Source organism: Monodelphis domestica, chromosome 1 (assembly GCF_027887165.1).
Source record: "Monodelphis domestica isolate mMonDom1 chromosome 1, mMonDom1.pri, whole genome shotgun sequence".
NCBI lineage: Eukaryota > Metazoa > Chordata > Mammalia > Didelphimorphia > Didelphidae > Monodelphis > Monodelphis domestica.
The window spans coordinates 90,526,704-90,542,300 of NC_077227.1; the positions used below are offsets into that span (position 1 = coordinate 90,526,704).

A 15,597-nucleotide genomic window follows, 5' to 3' on the forward strand; every position below is an offset into this window, starting at 1 on the left:
TCTGCTATGTGGACTTAATAGAAAGTTGTTTGGGCTCTTCTGGAATATTTCTTGTAGGTTTCTGAGTGACTGGATCACCCAGATCTCTTCCCAGTATCTGCACAGGATATCTCATTTAGAAGTGGCTAACACAGGCATAAGCACCCCAGGGTTTTTTTTTTGTTCATTCATTTCAATCCTGTCTGACCCTTCTTGATCCTATTTGGAGTTTTCTTGGCAAAGACACAGGAGTGGTTTCCATTTCCTTCTACAACTCATTTTACAGATGAGAAAACTGAGGTAAACAAGGTTAAGTGACTTGCCCAGGGTCATAGTAAGTATCTGAGGTCAGGTTTGAGCTCAGGAGGATGAGTTCAACTATGGCTCTGCCAAGGTACACCTCAAGAACCTTCATTATTTCTTACAATTCAGTTAGCCTGGGATATAGGGAAGAGAATTGTGACTGTTTAAAATCCTTAAATGCTGAAATGACAAGAGGACGAACAGATGTCCTCACCTGGTAAAAAGTGAACTGGCCACAGTCAGGTTCATGTAAGTGGATGTCATACAGAATAATACTGAATATCAGGTCCCAGCATTGTTATGCCTGATCTATAAAATGCCGCAAGAATCCCTGCTGAGTCCTCAAATCAGAATATTAGGGAGTTTAAATTGCCTTCAACACAAACTATAATGGTCATTAGACAACTTAGCAAAGATAAAAAAATGAATGGGATGATTTTTAAATTTACTATGGCAATTCAGGAAATGAAATAAAAAGAATCATTCTTGATAATCAGGATTGTTGAGTTTTTACAACTTCAAATCAATGCCTGTGCCAAATTTCTGGGCTATGTAAAATTTAATCTTTTAAGATTTTTGGCAAATATTAATTAAGCTGTCAGCAAAATTTTACAAGATTCAGTCCTATTTAAAATCTTTACATGACAAGGGAAGAAAATGTGATTTTCTGAAAATCAAATAAATCTGTACTCTTTTCCATAAGCCAGATCCTTTTAAAGCAATCCTGGAGTGACTTTGTCATATCCACTAGCACTAGATCAGATACAAATAACATACATTAAATGAGCAGCCCTTTAAATACCTAACAAATGAAAATTTCCCCAGGCAAAAAATATATGAGTTTGAATAAAATGTTTAGGAAATTAAAAAGCTGACATGCTACTCCTCTCATTCCTCTCATCTACTCCAGAGGAGTCAGATCTGGAAGAACATTGTCATTTCTGTTTTATAAAAAGCATATTTATGGACACTAAAGTACAAAGCAATTAAAAAGAATAACTTATAATATTCAACTTTAATATGACAGCCTCTGCAAATCTTGAAAAAAATTTATTTGGATATCTGAGCTCCCTTCGGCCATATTTTCTACAACTCCCATTGAGTCTCCCATCCCCCCCCCCCCCCCCCCCCCCCCCTAGATTTAACATCCTAGCAACAGCACTGAGCACTGCTGCTCAGTGTATTAGGTTACAAGATTCCAAGAGGTCTGATGTTTCAACGTAAACCCGGCATCACTTAAAAACGGCATTTATGAAGTTGTCATTTACTCTTAACAATAGAGGACTGAAATAAAGAAAGAAATTGGAAAAAAATCCAATCCCAAAGGCAAATTTATTCTTAAGTTGCTTCTGCAAATCACTTTTTCTTCTCTCTCTGCCTTGTTTGATTAAAATCTATAACCTTTGGAAGCAGTTTGGAATATACAAATATCCTCTCTGCAATTGAAAACAATTTTAAAAACAGTTGTGCCAACTTTCCATTCCTAACATGACTTATGAGAAAGAAAGAAAGAGAAAGAGAGAGAGAGAGAGAGAGAGAAAGAGGGAAAGAGGGAAAGAGGGAAAGAGGGAAAGGAAGGAAGGAAGGAAGGAAGGAAGGAAGGAAGGAAGGAAGAAGGAAGGAAGGAAGGAAGGAAGGAAGGAAGGAAGGAAGGAAGGAAGGAAGGAAGGAAGGAAGGAAGGAGGGAAGGAGGAAAGAAGAAAGAAAGAAAGAAAGAAAGAAAGAAAGAAAGAAAGAAAGAAAGAAAGAAAGAAAGAAAGAAAGAAAGAAAGAAAGAAAGAAAGAAAGAAAGAAAGAAAGAAAGAAAGAAAGAAAGAGAGAGAGAGAGAGAGAGAGAGAGAGAGAGAAAGAGAGAGAGAGAGAGAGAGAGAGAGAGAGAGAGAAAGAAAGAAAGAAAGAAAGAAAGAAAGAAAGAAAGAAAGAAAGAAAGAAAGAAAGAAAGAAAGAAAGAAAGAAAGAAAGAAAGAAAGAAGCTTCTCACTCCTCACCCCAAGTTCCCACAGATCCCACTGATATTACCTCTTAAATTTTTCCCTCCCTGTAGCTCTCTGCAGACACCCAAGCTTACTGGTTATGTTGACTTGAATGCTCCAATCCTTTAAGATGACCAGTCAAGCACTTCCTTAAGGATCTGATATAGGGAACCATGTGGCTGCAGGTGAATGCTGGGAAGTAGACCAAAGGTCATCCCCATGACTTCAGGAATCAGATTTCAGAAACAACTGCCAAGCTGGCCAAATATGGAGGGTGAACACATGTTAAATGTTAGAGGCAGCAGGCCACCCATCATTCTCATCAAAGGGAGATGAACATCCCACGTGTGGAGAACTGATGAACAAGCAGAGGGACATAAGATGGGATGTGCTCAGGGGAGGCTACTCTTTCATGACCTACAGGGAGAACGTTCTGCTCTCATGAAAGGACCCACAAAAGGTTCTCACTAGATGTTCAATATGTTCTATTGTCTTATACTATACCTTATTATGTCATACTATTCTAAATGTCTCCCACTTCCACATTGGCAAACCTCCAGCTTCAAGCTCTGGGCTTCATGCCCGATTCAACAGCATCACAAAAAGAAAGAATACTGGACTTGTTCTTGGGTCCTCGTCTTGGCAACTGCCGTGAGTCAATTTTTGTGTGACCTTGGTTGGGTATCTCACTAGGACTCAATTTATTTGTTGTGTATTATTGTTATCTGTATATACGCCCATTAGATTGAGCTCCTTAAGAGATCTTGTCTTTATTTTCATCTTTGAATCTCCCCCATGAACCAGAACAACGTCCTCTGCACCTAGTAGACGTATGTTTCAGTCAAATCAAAGGGGGGATGGATCTAAGGTTCCAGCCAATTCTAAGGTTTTATGAAAACTTCTAAATTTCTCTGAAAAATTGGGAATGGGTGCCTAGCATACAAGAGAAGGCAAAACAGCTTAACAGGCAATGCACTGGCAAGGATGCAAACCTTGGGGCAGCTGGTCAGGACCAGAGATGGGGATGGGGGTGGGGATGGGAGGCACTGAAAGCATTAGCCAGATTAGGATATTAGATATCCCCAGATGGCCATCTTTTCTTGCTGGCCTACCTATAGCTCTTATAACCAGAACTAAATCTCCAAGGAGCAAAGCTTGGAATTTGGAAGGGCACTCACACCTCAAACTAACAAAGCTTGATATGGCCCAACATGGAACTTCTCTCCATGTGTATGTACCTTTGAAGAAGAAAGAAACTTTATTGTAGGTAATTTGAAACTACTATCCCTTTAGATACCTTTTTGATGTTTATTATGTTAATCTCACCATCTTGACTCATATTTGGTATTTATATACTCCAGCATCTTACACTTCAGCTAAAGACTAATCCCCAATTTGGCTCTGTCTCTAAGAGGCAGTTATGGCATTGTGGAGAGAGAACTGAATTCAGAATCAAAAAGATGTGGACTCAAGTCTTCCCACCTAACCCACATCCCCTGCTACACACTCATACAAACTGGCTACATGAACCTGAGCAAATTATCTCATCTCTAAAATTGTAAATTACAGATGACAATCTGCATCGGGGGAGGGCATTCCTTCAAAGGGAGTTCCCAATACGGATTAAATCATAGGTCTGAAAATCTGAGAAATCCTATATTTATTCATCATGATATTTAGAGGGTTCTGAAGAAATGGTGCATATTAGAGGCAGTTAAAAAAATACATGTAAGCATGTGACAAAGGCAGCTAGGTGGTGCCGTGGATAAGGTACCAGTCCTGTAGTCAAGAAGACCTGTGTTCAAATTTGGCCTTAGACACATTCTAGCTGTGTAACCCTAGGCAAGTCACTTAACCCAGTTTGCTTCACTTTTCTCAATTGTAAAATGAACTGGAGAAAGAAATGACAAACACCTTAATATCTTTGCCAAATGCAAGAGAGGAGTAATCCAATTTGTGCAAGGAGCAATTTCTGACAAATCAGATGCAGAGAGAGAGCAGGGGAGGTGCAAGAAGGGGGAAAAAACTGAAAGTTCCAGGAGGGAACCTGAAGCTGGGGGAACTCCAACTGATCACTCTCTTCACCTCACTTCCAGCTGGGAGCCAGAAAGAAGAAGCAGGTCTCTCGGGCTAGGAAGAAACTTGGGTCTCCCTGGAGATCAACTGTTTCCCTGTGAACCCCTGGACACCTCTCACTCAGCTCTCAACAACAGCACAGAGCCATCAATGAATACTGTGGACAGGGGCTTGAAGAAGCCCTCCACTGAGATCCTCTTTTCAAGGGTCTCATTCTCCATCTCTCTCCCTAATTTGTTCCTGGACTCCAGTACTCAAGCTAGTTAGCTCAGGAGTAGGGGCCAAACCAGCAGCTGGCTGGAAGAGGGATCAAGGCAGAGAGCCTTGAACCCCGAGACCTTGGGGGGGGGCCTACTCTGCCAGAGATGACAAATCAATAGGGCTTCCTGCTCACCCACTTCCCTTGCCTGACACCCTTACTTCTCCTTCCCGGTGTGAACCCAAATAAATTGTCTACTACTTTAGAATTAGGTCTGGCTAGTTTCTGATACTAGGAAAGGGGTCTGAAGATTTGGGGAGGACCATACCTCTCCCCAAAAGGGAGGCCTAACTCAGGATCCTAGTGATCCAAACAACCAGACCCAAGGAGCAACCATCTCTCCTGGGCTGTGAAGTAATCCAAGGTCTGGGAGGGAAGTGGCAGTTGGTGTACCTGAAGGATCCAGAAGCAGAAAACTCCATTCTGCCTCTCAAGAATAGCTGGGACCAAAAGGGGGGCAATGTGTCAGCTTACCAAAGCTTTCCCTCTAGTTCTTGTCCTCTACCTCCTAGAACCATTCTCTAAGGAGACATACTCTCTCTCTTTCAGGGAGACAAGACTTGGTTACCTTCTCCCAAAAGGAGAGGGGAAGAACAGCCCTCTCAACTCTTCCGCTCCATCTTCCCTGTGTGTTCCTTTCAGGCCCTTCATTGCACACAAAATCTCAAATGGAGTCATGAAGAGTAGGACACAACTAAAATGACTGAATAGTAACAAATCTCAAAACACTACTATCTGTCTTGGTCCTTCTTCCATGTGCAGTTAAGGCTACTGAAGGCCAATGCATATTCTTTAAGAGTCAGTTCTAAGAGGGACAATAATTGGCACAAAAATCAAAGGAAATTAGCTTGCTAACTGAAATTGATTTTTGAAATTATAATGCTTGGCTTCTCTCTATTTTCTTTTAATGCATAGTAATAATTAACATTTATGTAGCACTTTTCAGTATGAAAAGCGCTTCATAAATATATTCTCATTTTATCGAACCTTAGGAGAGTAGGTGTTATATGTATCACCATTTTTAGAGGAAACTAAGACAGATAGATGTTAAATAACTTGCCCAGAGTCACACAGCTAGTGTCTGAGGCCACATTTGAACTAAGGTCTTCCTAACGCCAAGTCCTATTCACATGACTGCCTATACAATAATACCCTACACTGACTTTCCTTTCCATAAGTCATCTGCTTCAATAAAAAGATTATTTATTCAAAAAACTGACTCATTATTGTTGTAACTCTTTGACCCTGTGATTGTCTTGGAGTCAAGAGAGCATATCCAAAAAAAGCAAATTGATTTTGCAAATTAACCATATTACTAAACAACATGTACACAAGTTTTATGCAGGCAAAGATTCATAAATAAAGCATATTTTTAAAACCTCATCAACTTTTCTCAATACAACTATGTTTTGACATTCAGGAACTCAAATACTATCTCTCAAAGCCAGAAAGTCTCTCTCCTCTCTCTGTCCACTTACCACTTTGTTCCTCTCTTATACATACATGTTGTTATTAAAGATACAGTGTGGTGATGAATGCTGGGGCCCTAGGTACAAATACTAGCCAGACATTTTATGAACTTTAAATGACTCCACCCTACTTAGATCTTACTTTATGGTGAAGATAAAGTTGTAATCTCCTGACTGAACAATGAAGGTACTTAGTTCTTACTTTATAGTGAAGCTAGAACTTTAAGCAAAGTCTACTTTTAGATCTTAATACAAAAAGGTGTTAAGTAACTATAAAGGTTAAAGTAATCACAAAAAGTTCAAGTAACTAACAAAAGGTGAATTTAACAAAGAAGTGTTAAGTAACTCAAAAGATATAATCTAATCAAAGAAAATGAGAACTAAAGAATGGGCAGTCCTGGAGAAAAAGCCTCTGATGTGATTGGTAGATGTGAAAATTGAGAGGAGGAGACACAAGAGTAAAAGGTCTATATATTTCTTGTCACTTCCTCTCTCCAGTACCTTTGGTGGCAGAGTGCTGGGCCTTTCGGCATCTTGGCATGGCTACAGCTATTGTCTTATTCGGTGGTGAGTTTCTGGCTGAGTTTTTTCTCCTTTACTTTCTAAACTTATCCTCTTAGAAGCCTCTAATATCCTTCAGAGACCTACTGGTAGAAATCTTGAACTCCCCCTGGCACAGGCCAGATGGGAGAAATCCTATACCCTCTTCCCTCTTATTCCTTAAATCCTTCCCTCTATATTAATTAAAATTACCTTCAATTTCCAGACTGACTTGGGTATTTTATTTGGGATTTTTTCACTGGTGACCAATTAATTTAGATTTTAAGTCACAACCCTAAAATTATCTTTACAATTTACAAGCTGGGCAAATTCACACTAATACTGAGCCCCCCCCCCCATCTCTTTTCCCCTCTGGAAAAATGGGGAAGATGGTACACTAGCAATATCACTGAAATGACACAAGAAAGACAATCTATGAGCCTTTTAAAGCACTATGCCAAGAGACATTCTAATTATTCCTCTGGAGCACCTACATATGATAGATTCCTTCCTAAATTATACATTATTCTTTGTATCTTGCCTCTGATAAACTTTGGATACATTTTATTAAAATTAGAAATTTCACAATAATCATCATCATTGATTCTTGAGGATTAGAAGTTTCTGCAAACCACATCAGGATCCCTTCACATGGAAGACAGTATCTGTGATTGACTCAAATAATCATCTGTCTAATGGCTATAGGCTCACTTGTAAACTGAAACTAGGAAAAATTAAGCTTTCCTATGCTTTATTTTTTGTGAAAATCCAAACATGTTTCTTAAATAAAATATGTAAAGATTTCCTGGTTAAAAAAATCCATTCCTGATTTCACACACTGTACCTGCTCCCTCAGAGAGGGAGGGTTCTTCAAATTAGTTTGAGTTGAATGAGCAAGGACAGAATTATGTTGACTGGTAGGCAAACCCACAGGTACATTTAGGGACAAAGCATCTACCTGAAATGTGGCAATGTGTCAAAATCTTCTTCCCAACTCTCCTGGGGTCCAGTTATTACTTTTTTCTATTAAGTAGACTGCTGCACTAAAGGAAAACAGGTCTATTCGAAGACTTATTGTTCAAACTTAGAGAGGTTTGTTTCTGTTTCTAACCCTAACTCACCCCGATTTCTTCAGGCTCCTTAGCCAGCAGGTTCAAACTAAAGAGATAAGGACTAAAACTGAGGTTTCATCACAAGCCCAAGTCATGTTTCAATACCTCTGACAAATAAAATTAGAGAAAGGTACTTCCGGAAAACAGTCCTATCTTTGCCAAGCCAATCTCCTCCACTTTTTGTCCATGGGAGTCACTACATGCATCAATGTTCTAAGACTCGCTGAGAGCATCTCTTTATCTCAAATATAAGACATTCTGATAAACTACCTTCCCCTATTCACTCAATCCCCCATTCAAAAAACCATTACAGTTTACTGCAAAAGAGAAGCATGAAATTTAAGATACCCACTGCTATCATCTTTCTCCCTTTACTTTCTGGAGAAAAACTACAGTAACAAGTTAGGGGGGCTGATAAATCATAGATTTAGAGCTGGAGGGAGCCTCAGAAGTTATCTGCCTAAATCCATTTCATTGGCACCCCTCCTCCAGTCCAGAACCTAGAGAAAACAAATGACCCAAGCATAATGACAGCAAGCTTAGGTTTCCTTGCTGGGTATTTTAATATCACAAGTCAGACTTGGCTTGCTGGGCCAACCCCACTTCTTAGTCCTGGATTAGCTGCCTGGAGAGATGTTGGAGTAACAATTCAGGTCCCAGCATGCAGCAAATAATTTTCACAGGGCAGCTAGGGTTTGCAGCTGAATAGTTGATTCATCTTATTAAGTAGAATCAGCAGCAGCTGGCAACTCTTTAAATCAATAAAGCAATTCTAAATGGAAACACAAACAGAAGAGGGGCATTAGCAATGTTGGAAATTTTGTTTGTAAGTGCTTTGAAATTCAGAAAGTCCCCTGACATCTGAAATGAGGTGGGGCACAGCCTCTTTCCACCCAGGCAGCAGGGATTGCTTCTAGACAAGCCTATGAAAACATGCTCCTTTTTAAAATAACATGTAAATTTGTTAGCCAGGTTGAAAAGCCATAGAGCTTGAGAGGAAGTACAGGTAGAGGGGTAGTCTTGGAGCTAGGAAAACCTAGGTTTAAGTCCTGTCCCTGACACATAGTAGGGCTGGGATTGATGTTGAGCAAATCATTTCCTTTTCAACACCCCCAATTCAATGCTCTATCATTACACCTTCTAAATTTTGCCAATCTGAAATGGTTGCAATGGAGGGAGAGCCATACATTGATGAAATTTGAGGTCAGGACTAAAAATAAAGACAAAGGTTAAGACAAGGGGAAGACAACTAGGTGGTACAGTGGATAGAGAAGTAGACCTGGAATCAGGAAGACTCATCTTCCTGAGTTTAAATCTAGTCTCAGAGACACTTATTAGCTATGTGACTCTGAATAAGTAGTCACTTAACCTGGTTTGTCTCCTTTTCCTCATCTCTAAAATGAGCTAAAGAAGGAAATAGTAAACCACTCCAGTATCTTTGCCAGGAAAACCCCAAACAGGAACATCCTAACACAAATGACCAATAACAAAAGTCAAGGAGATTGGGGGAGTATCAGTATTTTACAAACTACCAGTCTTAGTGATGAGTCTAGATTTAGAGCTATCCCATAAGTTACAGGTTTGTATAAATGGGGACTTTTTCATTGTCTTCCAGTTATTTCAAGTTTTATTTTATTTGTTTAATAGATCAAGACTCTTACAGGGCAGGAAATCCTCCATGAAGAAATTATCTTAAAGAGGTTTCTGAGGCACTTAGAGGTTACCTTCCATCTCAGAATCAATACTGTGTATTGGTTCCAATGTAGAAGTGCAATTGGGGTGAAGTGATATGCCCAGGGTCACACAGCTAGGAAGTGTCTGAGGCCAGATTTGAACCCAGGACCTCCCAACTCTAAAGTCTGGTTCTCAATCTATTGAGTCACCTTGCTGTCCCCGAGGTTGTGAATTCTTAACACAGCCAAACAGGTAGTCTATGTCTGAATCCAGTTCTTTGTAACTCCAATGCTAGCTCTCTATCCTAATCAGATCTAAATCATCCCAAAGCATTAGAATTGTTGTATGGGTTGTAATTTGTCAGGTGACAACTTCAATATGTAATATCTGCTGTCACAAATTAAAAGATATTAAAAAGAACTGTTTTAAAGAATCTAGAGATAATCATTTGAAATTGTGCCACCTTGTGACACCATTTAGATCTAATTACTGCCTCCCATCATTAATTAAATTTTCTGCTGTTTATTTTTGCTACTAGGGTCCACTTAAAACTGAGAATAGGTAGTTTGCTATTATTTAGACTTCCAATTATTTCTTCTGTTACCTTTTCTCCCCTTGTTGCTCAACCTTTTCTTTCCATTCAGGGGTTCCAATAACTTCTGAATCTTTTCCTCCATCCCAAAGAAGAGAAAGTCAAAGCCAGAGTTGAAATGTACACAAATATACCTAAGTGCAAAAACTTCTCTGGGTAATAGTTTTCTCACCTTGGGCTCTGCCCCTAGAAGCATCCCCAATTCTGACAAAGCTTTTGCCCTATCCTACCCAGAACCAGGTTTCCACATCATTTCCTGGCCACCATTTCTAAACCAAGCCACCCAGGCTAATCCCTTTCCCTCTCTATTGTTTTTCTCTCTCTATTGGAATATAAACTCCTTGCTTTATTTTATATGCATACACAGAAGTCAGTGCAGCATATCTAATTCACAGTAAATACTGTATTTATCATATGTAAAATAAGGAGGTTCTCTTCTTGTTTTAAATCTGTCAACAGCTAAAAGCTTTATCTTTTTCAGAGGTATTTGCATTTTAAAGGGAATAAAACCTTAAAATTAAGGTAAATCCCAAATGATCCAATATTGGGTTCCAACTGTTGGGAGACAATTTTCCTTTTTAAACCCTGTAGCCCATTCTATTTTGGGATATCTCTAGTTATCAGAAAATTTTTCCTTACTTCAATTATAATTCTTCATAAAGCTTCTAGACAACATCCATCCTCTCTGAGACCAAATATAGCAAATCTAATTCTTCTACCATTTGACAGCTCTTCAAATACTTGAACACAGAATATCATTTCCTTGCCTCTAAGTCTTCTCAATGCCAGCCCAATCACCCCCTGACCTTCATATGGTATGATCTGAAAGCCCTTCACTAATGTTACTGCCCTCTTTTGAACTCTCTCTAATTTACCAAGTACTGTCTAAAATTGTGGTGGCTATAAGTTAACCCAATATTATAGATGTGATTTGACTAGGGAGGGCTATCAACTCTCTAATCCTAGATACTATGTCTTGATATTGTCTAGAATACTAATCCTTGATGGTACAGTCACAATAATCTTCCTAAAATATTTTTCCCTTCCTTAAATATTTCTTGCTCAAAAACACAATAGACACTTACTATCTCTGGTACAAAGTCCAAAATTTTATTGCCTGGCTTTCAAATTTCTGTGAAAATTGACTCTATAATATTTATTCCATGTTATTACCAAAATATATTCCCAGAAAGTTGGGCTCCTATTAGGAAATTCCAAAGGAGGTCTTTGGAATGAGACATGATTTTTTTTTCTTGCTACCATTGGCACTGGGCAAATTTTCACTTTGGGAACTCAAAAAACATTTTTTTCTTACTTTCTCTTCTTTGGTGGTACCCCACCTGTTCTAATGTCCTCAGTCAAAAAATATTCTGAACCCTATGAAACTTGTGACTAAGCTTTACTATAATATAAGGAGAACTTAGTGTCTAAACTACAGTTAAGATAATTTTCAGTACACAGTCTCATATGAATTAATTAGCTTGGCACATTTCCAAAGCACCAAACTATCTCTTCCAAGTGTATTTTTTTTATTCTCCTTCTAGTGAATGGGTCCCTCATCTAGCCCATTCCCTTGGGAAATCACAGGGTTTTTTTTTTCCTTCCAGCACTACTTTATTCCCCAGACTGAACCTAAATCCTATTTTTCAGTCCCCTAAGTCCTAGGTAAATGAGGTCTGAATAATGCCTGGACTTATGGTTTGTAACACAGTGTTCTATTCTATCATTGTTTCTCTGTGTGTCCTCCTCTACTATAAAAAGGACTATGTCATCTAAATTTCATATCTTTTCCCAATACCTAACACACTGTTAAATATAGATGGATTCACCAGAAGTTAGAATCCATTTTACAGGTAACTCTAAACCAGGGATTCTTAACCTTTTTTTTTTTTTGCCTAGAATCCATTTGGCTATCTGGTCAAGGCTATGAGCTCTTTCTCAGAATAATGTTTTAAAATGCATAAAACAAAATGCATAGGATTACAAAGGAAATCAGTTTTATTGACATACTATAAAAAAATTTTAAAGCTAAATTCATAGGCCTGAGGTTAAGAATCTCTGTTCTAAACCAACTATACTGTAATGGTTCATTCTTCCTTTTTCTTTGTCAGTGAAATTTGATCCTGACAAACACCAGACATCCAGGTATAAGAAGAGAAGAGATTTGACTATAACTATAGGCAATATTTTTAGAGGGAAGCTTTAGGATAATCTTTGTGGCCTATCAATAGACACAAAAAGCATAAAAAGAGTTGAAAATTTCTCACTTTATCCCAAATAGTAGATAATCCTGAGAAAGTGAATTGCAATTTAAAAGCTATATTTGTTAGGGATTGAGAGCCAGATCTAGAAATGGGAGCTCCTGGGTTCAAACCTGGCCTCAGATACTTCCTAGCTGTGTGACCTTGGGCAAGTCATTTAAACCCCCAATGCCTAGTCCTTAGTGCTCTTCTGCCTTGGAAACAATACTTGGTATTGATTCTAAGATGGAAGGTAAGTAGTTTTTTTTAAAGGTATATTTGTCATGTGTAATTAGGATCTGCTCCCCAGAACTCTAAATTCCAGCTTCCCACGTTCCCTTTCATGTTATGTGCTAATGTAGGGAGGATAAAAGTTTTCTATAGCCCTGCCCCTCACTCTTTTTTCCCTGATCAAGGTGGGAAAGAGGACTTTATGCCAGGCAGGAGAACCTAAGCATATGGGTTTACTTTTTGTTAGATAATTAGGTTTGAACTTCTTTTTCTTTTAGTTTATTTTCTTTCTACTTCAAGTGATTATTGATAAACATTATAAAATATAATACTTGGAGTTATTGGATATTGATTTAAATCTCACAGGGCTTTTGTTATGCTGACTGGATCCATTTGTGAGCCTAATTTACAAAAGAGCTGAATGAAGTAGCTCCATGTGGCTAAGAGCTAAAAGAGCTGTCAACACTCTCACAGAGAATCATAGAATCACAGAATGTCAAATAAGCTACATCACAGCTATAATTCAGTGGAAAATGAGCAGCAGTTCAGTAGGCAGCATAGTAGATAATACTGGCAGTTTGAATTTCAGATGAGAAAATAGCCCAGAAAATAATACCATTTGCTCTACAGAAAATTTGCAAGTAGTGATTTTAGAAACCAAAAATAAAGTACCAACTGGGATGATGTCAGGATGAAGCTCCTGAGTTGAAGAAGCTCCTAGACAACATGAGTTGTCTAGGCTCTGCATGTTCCTTTCCCCTACAAGTGACATGAGAACCTGGAGTACAATATTGTCCTTGTTTATCTGGGGGAAATTGTGGTCTGTTTTTCTATTGTATTGTATTTAAAAGCCTTTTACTTTGAATTATTTTTTCCTCTTGTTTAGTTTGGTAAAATAAAAACATTGATGGCATCTTAGGATCTTGGTTAGAGAACTCAGACTTGGATATGGCTTTCTAGGACTCACATTTGAGAGCATCCTAAGTAACATAGGCTTATTGGACAGATTCAGGAGGGTCATTAATGAACCATTGTTGATGGCAAGTAAGAAGGACAGAAAATAAGGAAACAATGCATAGAAATGGTGTTTGCTAATAAAGTAAAATTCTGTGATACAACCATTCTGGAAGTCAATTTGGAATTATGCCCAAAGGGCTTCAAAAGAGTGCATGTACTTTGATCCAGCAATACCACTACTAGGTTTGTATCCCAAAGAGATCAAAAATGGGGAAAGGATTTTTTTGTACAAAAATATTTATAGCTGTGTTTTTGTGGTGTCAAAAAATTGGAAAATGATGGGGTCTCCCTCAAATGGAGAATGGCTAAACAAATTGTGGTATATGATGGTGATGGAATACTATTGTGCTATAAGGAATGAAGAACTGCTTGATTTCTATAAGAACTGGTAAGACCTCCATGAACTGATGAGGAATGAAATGAGCAGAACCAGGAAAACATTATACACAGTAATTAAAGGACTGAGGAACAATCAAATATAACTGAAGATTACAAAGAGAGGGGAAAACAGCTCATGTCCCAAAGGAGATTACATTTAATGGTGAAGATTATATGTAAACAACTCTACACATATAGGATAAACACAAAGAGAAGATACTAACATTGAGAAGAACTAAGCCTCTTGAGGGAGGTAAAATTTAAGAAAAGATTTGAAGGAAACCATGAAAACAGTCCTTTTGAAAGCTGGCCCTATAATACATAACTAGTTTTATTGCCTACTGCCCCCGAATATATATCCTTCAAATTAGGTTTCAGTCAGGAAATTCCAAGGGAAGGCAGATAGGAGCAGGGAAATTTCAAGGCATTGAGGGACACCCAGTGAAAAGGCACAAAGTCAAGAAGATAGAGTGTCAGATGCAAAGATGCCAATGTAACTGAATTATGGAGCATGTTAAGGAGTATAAGATTAAAAAACACTGGAAAGTTAAGAAGAAACTAGGTTGTAAATGAAGGGCTTTTAAAGCTAGACAGAGAATTTTATATTAGATCCTGGAGGTAATAGAGAATGAAAGAGTTTATTTGGAACCTGCAAATGCTTTAAGGTCATACAAAAATGGAACAAAATCAAAGCATACAGGCTTTGGAATGGTGGTAGGGATGGGCACAAAGCGCAGCACCACAGAGTAGGTGAACTTCCTAAAATCTGAATAATAGCCGCTCTCTTTTTTATCATTGAGTACCCCTGTATTGTTCAGCATTTTATCAAGTTAGCATGGAAAGGCCAAGGAGAGACTCCAACAGCTGAAGAGCTAATTTGCTAGGTAATTAATTTATTCAATCATAGTAACCCACAATCAGTGCATAAAAATCAACAATCCACAAAAATGATGAAATTGATGCAGTTTTGGCACATCATTTTTGTTCCTCAAGGTCTCCCAAATGACTAATATATAAGCCAAAGCAGCACGGCTTTTGTCCTTTATAACACCACATAAGGATATTGCCTTGGATTATAAATGCCATTCTTTTACATCAATTTAGTTTGCCCTGTTGAGAGAAATGGTACCTCTAGGAACCAAGTCCCAAAACTTAGCCCAAGGGATTTAGCAAAGAGCTACCAAAAAGGATCTAATATCCAATATCTAATTTACTATTACAAACACAGACCTTCTCCAACTCCCAAGAGCATATTAAGCACTATATTCTTGAGGGTGTGCAGAAATATCTTTTTTTAAAAATCCAACCACATAATTAAGAGAAAGCAAATTTTGAATATGTTCCACAACTTGCTGGGGGTGGGAGAGAGAGACCCCCCTAAAAAAGCTTCCAAAGCAGTTATGCCGAATACAAAGTTGGAAACTATCCACAAATGCTTTCAACAGGTTGAAATGCAAGCCATGCATATCAATTATGTTTTCCAGTACCTGTGGTACACCCGGATTTGGTGGCAGCAGGATGATGTTATTTGAGCCAGCATCCTCTGACTGAAAGCAAATATAGTGAAATGGTTATGAGTATACCATGAGCTAAAACACCTGTTGGCAGCAGCAACACTGGAGTTATGGGGTTCAAGGTCTTCTCTAAAGCATATGGGAGTCAGAATAAATTATATCTTGTGAGTCATCCCTTCAAGTTTTATCCAAGTAAAATTAAGTTTAAATCATTGCTGACATGGTATTAAAAGAAAAAAA

At 38.3% G+C, this 15,597-nt stretch overlaps 1 protein-coding gene across 20 annotated transcripts in view; it reads right to left on the minus strand.

Moving 5' to 3' along the window:
* Positions 1-15,597, minus strand: part of TACC2 (transforming acidic coiled-coil containing protein 2) — a 305,302-nt gene that overhangs the window by 256,604 nt on the left and 33,101 nt on the right. For 17 of the 20 annotated variants that reach the window (XM_056803099.1, XM_056803084.1, XM_056803076.1 and 14 more), the window contains exon 3: positions 15,331-15,390. The exons of the other annotated variants lie outside the window; for them this stretch is intronic. In XM_056803099.1, the coding sequence (XP_056659077.1) occupies positions 15,331-15,390 (60 nt within the window). The remainder of the gene's footprint in view (positions 1-15,330; positions 15,391-15,597) is intronic. 20 annotated transcript variants of the gene reach the window in all.